The sequence below is a fragment of the Engystomops pustulosus genome, chromosome 2 (genome assembly GCF_040894005.1).
Source record: "Engystomops pustulosus chromosome 2, aEngPut4.maternal, whole genome shotgun sequence".
In the NCBI taxonomy this organism is placed as follows: domain Eukaryota; kingdom Metazoa; phylum Chordata; class Amphibia; order Anura; family Leptodactylidae; genus Engystomops; species Engystomops pustulosus.
The window spans coordinates 191,347,159-191,359,898 of record NC_092412.1 but is presented as its reverse complement, the minus strand read 5'-3'; the positions used below and the strand labels follow the sequence as shown (position 1 = coordinate 191,359,898).

Sequence of the window (12,740 nt, the reverse complement as noted above, 5' to 3'; positions counted from 1 at the left end):
ACGGTGGTTCAGAAGTTAGCACTACAGCCTTGCAGCGTTGGTCAACATCTGCAAAGAGTTTGTATGTTCTCTCTGTGTTTGTGTGGGTTTCCTCCGGGTCCTCTGGATTCCTCCCACACTCCAAAAAATTACTGGTAGGGTGATTAGATTGTGAGCCCCATGGGGACAGGGACCGATCTCACAAGCACAGTGCAGTGCTGCATAATCTGTGTGTGCTATATAAATAAAGAATTTTTAATTATAATGATTATGATAGAAGATAAATATGGTATAGATTTCTAGATGCAGAACTATAAAGTAGATGATATATACTGTAGATAGATATGAGAAATAAATACAGTAGAAGAGAAATAGAAGATTGATTAATGAAAAAGCGAGATATATAAATGGTCAGATTATAGGAGATAGATAACTAGACAGATAGATGATAAGCATCTTCACCAGGGAATTCAACAAAGGGGTATAAACCCTTTCACCGCCAGGCATTCCTGGATATTTTGTCGCTTTATTGATCAGAGCAATTTTTACAATTTTGACGTTTAAAAATAAAATCGAAATTACAGCACTAAATTAAACCGATGCAAACCACATATTTTATGAGAGCAGACACTTTCCCCATTTTCAAAATTGCATTAAAGAGTTTATAGACATAGGAGCCTTCATGCAATTTTGATTCACACTGAAACATTTTATAAAAAATACTTAAAATTTGACTTTGATGGCAAAAAATGTGCTCCAAACAGAAAATATTTACCTTCACATCTCCTAAATGTAATAGATGGACATGTTTAGAGTTCACAAATGTCCCATTTTGATATGCTCATATAAATAAATCCACATAATATCACTAAAGCTGTAATAACTAGATATCTGCTTTTCAGCTACAAATTTTAAGACAGTCACAACCTGCAAAATATAGCAATAAAACAGATTAAAAAGTAAAGGCACCATAAAACCTATATACTGTATATACTGGCGTATAAGACTACTTTTTAACCCCTTAAAATAATGGCTACAGTGGGGGGTCGTCTTATACGCCGGATATACGGGGGCCGCACTGTGTGAGGTTTTTTTTTTCCCCGTCAGCGCGCAGAGAGCCGCTTCCTGGGACCGCCGCGCATGCGCGGCAGTCCGCCTCTCACAGTCATTAGAAGAGGCTTAGTACGCGCTGACGGGGCGGCGCGCTGTATGCTAATGCAGCCGCCCTGTCACAGCGGTCAGCGTCACAGAGCTGGGGGTCACAGGCGGCACTTACAGAAGCATGTCGGATCTTCATTAATATCGCAGCTTACAGTTATGATCACCAGGCACTTGCTCTCTTGTTTGTTATGAAGTTTTAAGCAGACTTTTTTTCATTTGGAAGAGGAGTAGTCTTATACAGTGAGTATATACCAAATTCTATATTTTTAGGGCAGAAGTTGGGGGTCGTCTTATACGCCCAGTCGTCTTATACGCCGGCATATACGGTACTTTTGAAAGCAGACAACCAGGCGATGCATTTGGCAATCAACATTCAAGATTTCTTCTAAAATATGTACAAATCCAGAATACTTATGTAAAGAAAATATAATTTCCTAAAAAACAGTAAAATGTGAGGAGATCATGCATACCCCACATGGGACACCAAACTATTTTTGCAGAAAATTGCACTGAGCTTCACACAGATCTATCATTGTATGTTCCTTACACAATGGTCACCCAAATAAATAACTATATATCCGTAAACCCCTCTAATGAGATAGCAAAAGTCACTTTTAGATGTGCGCCATTGTATTAGCTGCACAATAACAGAACCCTCTGCGCTTCATAAGAATTTGAGTGAGAACGTCATAACATAGGTATAAATAATGGAGGATGGTGTGAAATAAAAACTTTATTCCAGAATGTGTGTTTTTTTGGTGTTTTTTGCAATAAGATAGAAAGTGTGTTCTTAGATAGTTCTGGATAGGAGAGGGTTAAAAACATTAATATTAGTTGATATTATTCCTTCTCAAAATGTAGTAACATATAAAGTGAATATTTCCATTATCTCTGAGGTGCAGCAGCTCCTGTGTCCAGCCTCCTACATATTCTCCCTGCAACCTGCTGGCTAAGAATCTGGAGGGGGGGTCACAATTCAGGGGGCTGTATCTCTGGCTCTGTGACACCTAGAACCTCACTTCTTTTTTCTAATGAAAAAAGCTAAAAGAAGGGTGTCAGTTAGTTAATATGTCTATATGGGAAGCTGCCACTAGCTTTATTTGTGAAAAATGTGGTGACAGGTTCCCTTCAAGTCCTCTGGGGGGTATTGACTATACTCTAGCCACAGCCTGGAGGAGTTCTGTTCACCATCCCCCAACGTACAGTACAGACCACAAGTTTGGACACACCATTTCATTCAAAAAATCTTCTTTATTTTAATGACTATAAAAATTGTAGGTTCACACTGAAGGAATCAAAACTATGAATTAACACATGTCGAATTATATACTTTACAAAAGTGGGAAACAGCTGAAAATATACGTCTTATATTCTAGGATCTTCAAAGTAGCCACCTTTTGCCTTGATTACTTCTTTGCACACTTTGCATTCTCTTGATGAGCTTCAAAAGGTAATCACCAGAAAAGATTTTCACATCACAGGTGCCCTGTCGGATTTCTTGCCTAATAAATGGAGTTGGGACCATCAGTTGTGTTGTGCAGAAGTCAGGTGGCTGTTAGATGCTTTTTTTCTAGCCATAATACAAATTCTAAGTAAAGGAAAATGAGTGGCCATTTCTTTAAGAAATGAAGGTCGGTCAGTCCTAAAATAAAATCAGGAAAACTTTGAAAGTGTCTTCAAGTGCAGTTGCAAAAACCATCAAGCGCTACAACAAAACTGACTCATATGAGGACCGCCCCAGGTAAGGAAGACCAAGAGTAACCTTTCCTTTGGAGGATAAGTTCATCCGAGTCACCAGCCTCAGAAATCGCAGGTTAACATCAGCTCAGATTAGAGACCAGGTCACTGCCACACAGAGTTCTAGCAGCAGACACATGTCTACAACAACTGGTAAGAGGAGACTGTGCGCAACAGCCTTCATGGTACAATAGCTGCCAGGAAACCACTGCTAAGGACAGGCAACAAGCAGAAGAGCCTTGTTTGGGCTAAGGAACACAAGGAATGGACATCAGATCAGTGGAAATCTTTGCTTTGGTCTTTTGAGACCAAATTTGAGATCTTTGGTCCCAACCATCGCGTCTTTGTGTGACGCAGAAAAGGTGAACGAATGGACTCTACATGCCTGGTTCCCCTTGTGAAGCATGGAGGAGGTGTGATGGTACATTGCAGGTGACACTGTTGGGGATTTATTAAAAATTGAACCAGCATGGTTACCTCTTGCAGCGGCATGCTATTCCATCCGATTTGTGTTTAGTTGGACCATCATTTATTTTTTTACAGGACATTGACCCCCAAACACACCTCCAGGCTGTGTAAGGGCTATTTGACCAAGAAAGAGTGATGGGGTTCTACATCAGATAAGCTGTTCTCCACAGTCACCAGACCTGAATCCAATCAAGATGGTTTGGGTTCAGCTGTACCGCAGAGTGTAGGCAAAAGGGCCAACAGGTGCTAAGCATCTCTGGGAACTCCTTCAAGACTGTTGGAAGACCATTTCAGGTGACTACCTCTTGAAGCTCATCAAAAGAATGCCAAGAGTGTGCAAAGCAGTAATCAAAGCAAAAGGTGGCTACTTTGAAGAACATAGAATATAAGACATTTTTCAGTTGTTTCACACTTTCTTGTTAAGTATATAATTCCACATGTGTTAATTCATAGTTGTGATGCATTCAGTGTGAATCTCCAATATTTATAGTCATGAAAATACAGAAAACTCTTTGAATGAAACTTTTGGTCTGTACTGTACATCTGGCTCATTTATATATATTTATACCTTGATTTTTGAATGAATGAGGCCATAAATAAAGGATGCAAAGACAGATCCCTAATCATGGTGCTCAGAAGGACACAAAAGTGACACTAGTTTATTTTGTCCAAATTTGATGATTGATTTCTTTTAAACATCATTGCTATGAGTTGAGCATCCATAAACTATTGTCATGATTTGTTCTGTTTACATGCTATATTACGGTACATAAATGCTTAACATTAATGAAGAAATTCTATCATACTGTTATCATACTGATAATTACGTAAGGTTGACATACAAACTGGTTTTTATGGACCAAATGTGCCCGTGTGCAACCGCCCCTGAGAAAGTATAAATAAATAAATCCATTTAGGACTTCTCTGATTGTAATCATCTCCACGATGGCTTCATTGCGCATTAGCTTCAAGCATTCATATGTCCTCTATAATTTATAGGGGTCCAGCCTACCAATGTTACACCTACAAACTGGAACTAAAAAAATATAAGATTAAGATAAAAAAAATAATGAATATATACGGTCATTCTGAAAGAATATTGTCATTTTGTAAGATATGGTATACAAAACAATTATGTTATAATCCACCCTATTCACACTCTTATGTACAGGTGCTTCATGGACACACAACATTTCTCAACTATGTTTACAACTGGGAGCTACTCATCTGGGAGGCGGCATTGCTAATCTACCTTCTACGACTAACTTCTTTAGGATCAGACACAAACAAGAAATATAGTAATGTGTCAATATTACTCACTGAAGAGGTAGGTACTGGATATATCTAGCAATTATATCAGATTTCATAGGTCCACAATTATTAGAAAGCTGAATCAATATAGTGTCTGTGACAAAAAAAATAGGCACCAATATCTCCCCGATGACTTGTTCAAGAATTGCCTTTAAATGACGAGACTGCTGGAATAATTAAATTCATTATTATTAGTGCACACTACATGGCCCCACTGTTCTTATTTCAAAGGACATGATCAATGGGATGTATAAGCTTTGCATGTTTTATAATGTCATTTTCTATAAATGGTATATCTGAAAACCATCCCTCTGGCTACAGGAAGAAAATTGACAAGAGCCCCCTCAGATATGGTATATACCGTTAGTAGCCTTAAGCATTTGCTCCATTTGTAAAAACTCTTCTGTTTACGTAGAAGAAAACACCTCTAAAGTAATATGCAAATGAAAAGAGAAGAGTCAGTTACAGCCAGGGATGAATTAATTTTGGAGGCTGAAGGTAGAGCATCACTTCAGTTGTGGTTCTGTGTCATAAAGAAGTGGAGATACAGGAAGTTAAAAGTCATAGTAAGGGGTAGATCTTTTTCTGAAGTTTGCATTCCCAAGTTATAATCCCCTGTGACTCTTTTCAAATCATTTGTATTTGTCTTTGGAGGGGATTGAGTTTTAAACAAAAGAGGGAATACTAAAAAGGATATTTCATCCCCTAGCTGAAATACACTAACTGTTTAGTTTAGTGGTGTAAAAGCTGGTGTCACCAGAGTCCCTTTAAGTAGTTACAATCAATGCCATATTAAGCATAATCAGACCATACACTTCATTATAAATGATGAGGGTTGTGTTTAATCCTCGTGCTTAGTACGTTTTGAAGTCCAGAATTGCGCTTGAGAAACAAATTACATCCGATTGTCAATAATGGTACTTGTGACGTTCATTGAAAATTGAGGAAGTGCCGGTCTGTGAGCAAACTCCAAGTAAACTTTAAAGGACACCTACCTTCAGATTTACTGATGGTTTACTGTCCAAAATTACATGCACATTCTTTACTGTAGGGGATGGCATCTTCTTCAGCAATGATCGGATTCTTTTATAAAAAGAAAAAAGTTTTTATACAGCAGGGTCGTGCATGAATAATTAGATGGTGGAGCCAAGGAGGTAAGTTTGGACAGTCTACCATCACGAAATACCCAAGCAAAGCAGGCTTTTCTAGCATCAAAACAGAAGTGCTGTATGTTGCTAAGCAGGATAGTGAAAAGGAGAAATAAAAATGTATGTAGTATAATCTGGTTAATTGAGCAAGTCCATTAACCTTTAGGGTCCATTCACACGACCACCAGGGCAACGTATATCCGGCCATGTGAATGGAGTCTTAGACACATTTATGCTAGTCTTTTTCGGGAAATATTTTTCGGGTTTTTTTTTTTAGGGTGATATATCAGGTATTTTTCTAAAAAAAAAAAAAGTCACAAAAAGTTCTTATGCTACCCCTTTTAAACTGTTTCATATTGCTCTGAAATTGAGCTTATTTGCACCAAATTTGGGACTTTTTACACCGATTTGCAGCTAAAATTGGAAAAATCACAAAAATTGGTGCAAATGCCCCCAAAAAGTCACAAATGTAAAAAAAAAAAAAAAAAAAAAAAAAAAAAGGAAAAGACCCACAATGGAATCATGGTAGATTCATGATGATTTCTGTTACAGAAGTACCTACAAGATTGGTGATAAGTGTCTGATTTCTGCAATGATCCCCATTGTCATGAACAATGTATGGAGCTTCATGATGCACTCTGAATTCATTTTGACAATCAAGACCACCATTCTCAACTATCAGAATGCTATCCCCCATTCTGTTGATAGGGTATAACATTGAATTTTGAGGCAAACTCTAAAATATGTCTCATAGCCTTACTTATAAGCAGAATACACAACTCATGCTGACCAACTTGAGGGGGATGCAGAGGGTGTGGTCGCGACCGGGTCCAAGAGGCATAGGGGGCCCCTGTCACTTTCCCATATGAGAAGGCTAGCACTATAAACCATGCATTACAGTAAGGGGCCTGGTACAGACTTTGCATTAGGGCCCATCAGTTACACCACTGGCTCTAAGGATGGCTACATTTGTGTATAATGTTGGATATAATCAATGTCATACTACTCTGTATTGTCTTTTTTTATTTATATTTGCCCTCCATGATTTGTAAAGTGCTACAGAATATGATGGTGCTATATAAATAAAGTTTATTATTATATTATGTCAAAGCTCTTATACACTAATAAGACCACAGACTGGCATGAAAAATCCTCAGTTATTTTCTAGGAGAATAATTAGATTGCAAAAACATGTTGGGAAATAAAAAAAAAACATTTTCAGTCTATTACAATTATCAAAACCTCAATAGATTAATATAGAAATGGGCTCTAAATAACATTTGATGGTTACTATGAGATTGCTTTTGCAGCAAAGCAGCATTTTACAATGATCAGCTCTAGGTCCTAGTAGTATAGCATCTTTCTATGGTTATATTTTTCCATATAGCCTGACAGCTAGCGCCACTTCATACTCCCCCTACAATATAAAAAGGCAAGGCCCATTCAGGTCTGCATTACCAGGGCCCCCGGGCGACAGCTCCTCAGTGGGCCAGTTTGCAGTGAACTCCTGTGGCAGCATTAAAAATTCTGAAACTTAAACAGTCTGCTTTTCACAAAAATATTCCCTAACAGCTCCCTCAAGGTTATTAATTATAAAGCCCCCTTCAGACCTTATGGCTTCATTAGATACAACCCCCCTCATTCCCATGGATTCTTTATATACAGCTTTAGCTGTTTGACACTTTACAGAACCTTGGGGGGAATTTAGCAGAAGTGTTTAAGAGGAGATGTGTTCTAGTTGTCCATGGCAACCAATCAGATCTCAGCTCTCATTTTATAAGCAGGTATGGGAAAATGAAAGCTGAGCTCTGATTGGTTCCCAAGGGGAATTAAAACAAATCTGCTCTCAGACACTTCAGATACATCTCCCCCCATTATGGTCTGTTGTACTGTGCTGGCTGTTCTGGATAACTGTTGCCACTTCAATAGGAGCAGCACCTGTGGTAGGCCGCTACACCACGAATGAAGTTATCTCCATCCATAGCTTATCTGGGGTGCCAAATGTATATGTCATAAATAGATTTAGCCTTGAAAGCCTTCAATTAATAGTTTTTTTTTTAAGTTTACCATTTTTTTTTATCTTAAGATCAACCTATATCTAAAAATGGAAAAGAAGCCAAACAAGAAGGAACAGCTCAATATAGTGAATAATGTCTTAAAGTTATCCTCCAAACTTATTAAGGTATGTATACCGAAAATCTGATAATCCAAAATAAATTGCTGAAGAACAACTTCTGTTATTTGATAGAAAGAGCTGAGTAATAGGCAATTTTCCATTCTGTGGGATCCATTATTATTTGCTCATCATTGAGACCACTACTATTGCTATGCAAATTAACCCATCATGTACAAAAAATTATATTGCTCATACAGGTCTATACTTTGTCCACTGAGGACCATATTATACTGTGGAGACTACGGTGTTAATTGTGACCCTGGGCAATTGTACATATAAGTGAATTAAAACATGAAAGAGAAATACACTTAAATATAATATTGTTCTGCAAGTAAACTGCTGTGAGCAGTGAAATCCAAAGATGAATCAGTAATAACCAGCACTGGCTTTTAACATTATACAATTGTTAAGCTGATTGTTTGGAACATGATTGGTAGCATTGAAATGGAGGATCAAATCTTCAACCCTTTGTTCACTTTTCTCCAGTTGGAAAAAAAATAAAAAAACAACCAAGTAAAGTCTGTATTAAAAATTTATATAACTCTTTTGTGTGTGTACGTCTGGCTACCATGGTTACAGATGGCAACTTCTGGATAAACATACAGACTGTGGCTTCATTCATTGTGGATGCAGTAAAAAGAAACACGTAGCCTTCTACTGCGCAATCATAAAAAAAAGTAAATCAATAGTCCTCGGATTACAATTCCTGAAGTCACTGGCAGCAAAACGGGGCAGTATTCTGGTTTCTAGGAGTAAACTATTAACATAACTACCAGAAGGGGGCATTGCTGTAATTTTTCTGAGCCTTTGTGAAAGTTGAATAACTTCCATTCCTCATATGCTAGTTTGCGATGATCAGGTTTATTTTAGGCTCCGATATTGGCCCACAATTCCAAATAATACAAAGTTAGTGAGCCAAATGAATACAAACCCAAGCCATGCCAACTTAATAAACTTCAATAATGTTCAGAGAACATTGGCATTGGTGCTGTGCTTCCGCTGCGTTTTGTCTCTGTGATGCTTCTATGCTGTCCCTGTGTCTGCAAAAAAAGGTTATACCTTGTTTTAAAAACATGCTTTCTCAGCCTCATCAGTGAAAAAAAAACCTGTCATTTAATCATTTTTTTCGGACCCATAGACTTCTATTGACATCCGTGATGATCCCACGGACAACGGATCAGTGAAAAAATAAGCCAATGGCTTTGTGAGGCAAACGTGGAAATCACTGAACCACGGATGTGACATTAGTAAATGCATACCCCTAAAACTGCACATTTTCTGTATACCACATCTTTTTCTTAATTACAAATACGATATTTTACACCGATTTAAATGGAACCTGTCAGGGCAATTTGAGACACTAAACCCCCCACAGCTCCTTGTGGATCGGTGGTTTAATATCGCCCAGTATAAGTATTTTCTGTGACAAATGAAGCTGGTGTAATAACCCCCCCCCCCCCTCCCCGGTAGGGCACATGCATGGGTGCACAGACCACAAACAACACAAACCTAAACAGTCCAGAAAAATAAGACTACAAGGCACCAGAATGATTGGAAAAAAAGGCTGTAGTGTCTGTTACTAACTAAAATAAACGAGATGGCCGGGAGTGGCCTGTATGAAAAAATTAACTATCACTCACCTTGTCTGGTGCTCACGGTGTCCTGTGCCACGCTCTCTCCACGCCGTGCCCCCGTTTGTTTACAGGGACATGGAAGTTCTACTCTGACTAACTTCTGGTCAGCCGGGCACGCCCACCCGTCCATGTCCCAGTGCGGTGTCAGGTGCTGCAACATGGTGAAACATGCCCGGCCAGTCAGAAGTAGTGCGACGGACCTTTGGGCATCAGGAGTGCAAGACGTGGGAAGTACTAGTTAATTTATTTTAATACAGGCCACCCCCAGCCACCTAGTTTATTTTAGTTAGCCTAGGACAACCCCTTAAGGTAACATAAAACATACCAATTAAATAAACCAGAATAAATAATTTAATAAATAATTAAAACCAATAAATAATTTAAAAAAAAAAATACATCCTATAACAACAGTCCAAGAAGCTTTAGCTAGAGGACACATCCTTTCAATTAAAACACAGGATGCAAAAGGGCAGTGGGGGGGGGGGGGGGGAGCTGGTCACGATGAACTGTGAAGTGATCATGAAATCTCAGCTGATGCGACATTCTTCACCCTGGCTACATGAATGTTTTGAAATGGAGCGTACGAGCAGCTAAGTGAGGAAGAATAAAGAGTGGGGGTTAACCCCTTTGGTAAGTACCACCTGTAAAGACAAAACAAACTATTAACCCTTCAGATACTGTAAGCTGGGGGGAATAACCACATAGACCCTTATTTAAAGGGAACCTGTCACCAGGGACCTCATATTCACTAAAGACAGTTTGCAGAAGTGCATTACACCCACAGTGAAAATCTGTCTTTCTGCCTTTTCTAAGCATTTGCACTACAATATAATTGTATGTTATAACTTACCTTGCACCCTGACAAAATCCTATGTTTAGTCCTAGGGGTTGGGCTTTGGTTTGGCTGCATTTCAAAAAACAACTTTTGCCTTGTGTGTGCTGCAAACTCCTCAGCTCTCAGCCCCCATCTTTCTGCTATTGTACAGCTCCTCCCTCCTGCTCCTTCACAGAGCTCACAGCCTGGTGAGCTGACATCAGTGGGAGAGGGAGGAGCTGTACAGGAGCACAAAGGTGGGGGCTGAGAGCCAAGGAGTTTGCAGCACAGTCAAGTCACATGTTTTTTTTTTAAATGCATCCAAACGAAAGCCCAATCCCTGGGACTACACAGAGGAATCTGCCAAGGTGCAAGGTATGTTATAACACACAATTATATTGTAATGAAAATGTTTGGAGAAAGCAGAAATCCGATGTGCAATGCAGCTGTAATGGACTTCTGAAAGCTGTCTTTAGTGAAAATGGGGTCCTTGGGTGACAGGTTCACTTTAATAACTGGGCGCCTCTCATCACAATGAACCTGGGGTATTATTCCAGCTTTATTGAAGCAACGTTAGAGAGGAAGCATCAGGATCTCCTAGACGTGAGCCACATGTGTCTCATCAGACTCACATCTAGGCAAGTATAAATGTTTGTTTTTTTAAATTGAGCCCATGGAAAGCTCTCATACAGGTACAATTTTCTTGTAAGTGTTCATTCAGATGGGCAAGTCCTTGTTTAGTTCATATTGTATCCTTATCCATTTTTTTCATGTCCATCTGTACTTGATTTTTTTTTCAAGTCTGCAAAAAAACAGAGTTTCTAATCTACTTCCTGCCCCGCCCAGTTGGTTGCCTAACAACAGTTGAGAAATAAAGGACTGCATACAATGTCATCCAAGTGTCTTCCATTTTTTTTTCTTGTGGAGCCATTTACTTCTATGGTGGTCTGTGGTCCACATGCGAGAAAAAAATAGCGCATGTTGCTGTTTTTGTCTCATGGATTGCCCATCTGTGCTAAAAAAAAAAAAAGACTGACATGTGAACGGACCCGTAGAAATCAATGGGTCTAAATGCTACCTGAAAAAAACCCAATAGCATATGACCGTCTAAAACACCCGTCTGAATAAGCCCTGAAGCTCATAAAACATGGCTTCCTACACCAATAAATTCTGTGGAGTTGTGTGGAGTGGAGCTAAATATAGAGTGAGACAAGGTATTAACTAATCACTAATCTGAAATAACTAATCACTAACCTATCCTCAATACTTTCTGTGGCTTTTCAGGAAATCGATACCCCTTTCAGGCTGTATGGACTTGCAGTGAATCCTCTGATATACAATATAAGTCGTGTGGTCATTCTTTCAGCAGTGTCTGGTGTAGTGAGCGATCTTCTTGGTTTCAACATAAGAGTGAGTAGATTATATAGATCTCATGGCTACTTTCATCAAAGAAAATAGATTAGGTTATATTTTACTCATTAAGGGGTGGATGGAGGAAGAAACAGCTACAGAGAGATGTGGATAAAGACCTTAGCGCATGTTCCATTTTAAACTGCTGATAGATTCACAACAAAACTATGCAGTACTGCTCTATAACAACTTATAACAGGATCTCTGAGGCTTCTGAGTGCGGAGAATGAAAACCATTATAAGGGCTCATTAGACGGTCATGTGCTCAGCCACACCAGAGACTAGGTGAGCACAGGGCCGGGAGGAGGAGAAGGGAGGAGTGAGAGCTCTTAACCCCTTCTACACTCCTCAGATGAGCGACCGCGGCACAAATCTGTCAAAGTATAGGACTTGTCCTATACTTTGTAGCATGGCCGCCCTTCTCGGTTTCCATATCTCTCAGCCACGGTGTGGTGAGCACACAGAGTCTCACTGCCCCGTGAGAAAGAACCATAGTAGTCTATGGGGGCTGTAGTCTAGTCCCAAATCGTGCAACAAGATCACAGACATGTGAATGCCGATCCATCACATCTGTTATGTGACCGGAATTGATATTGTTTTTTAACAGATTGTACAGTTAGTGGTAAAACTAACATGTGAGCGGGGTGTGGTTTGCTGCGTTTGAACTCCACTTTGTGCCTTAGCTTTTGCAACCTCAATCCTCTGCCAATGGGGAAATCTTGAGCGAGGATAACATCCAAACGCATGTTAAACAGAGCTGCCTCCTCTACACTTATTTTTAATTATTTTGCTCCACTTCAAGACCGTTCACCTTCTGCGGACTGTTAACTTGCCAAATCCCAGCCTCGGGTCGACCATCTTGCCAAGTGTAGAAACGTCTTCTGTCTCCTTCCACCGCCCAG

The 12,740-nt window shown here is 39.4% G+C and overlaps 1 protein-coding gene across 5 annotated transcripts in view; it reads left to right on the top strand.

Moving 5' to 3' along the window:
• Positions 1-12,740, top strand: part of PHTF1 (putative homeodomain transcription factor 1) — an 86,395-nt gene that overhangs the window by 68,737 nt on the left and 4,918 nt on the right. For 4 of the 5 annotated variants that reach the window (XM_072137630.1, XM_072137632.1, XM_072137634.1 and 1 more), the window contains 3 exons: positions 4,517-4,672; positions 7,891-7,986; positions 11,713-11,838. In XM_072137630.1, the coding sequence (XP_071993731.1) occupies positions 4,517-4,672; positions 7,891-7,986; positions 11,713-11,838 (378 nt within the window). The remainder of the gene's footprint in view (positions 1-4,516; positions 4,673-7,890; positions 7,987-11,712; positions 11,839-12,740) is intronic. The other variant, XM_072137633.1, reaches the window with a different exon arrangement.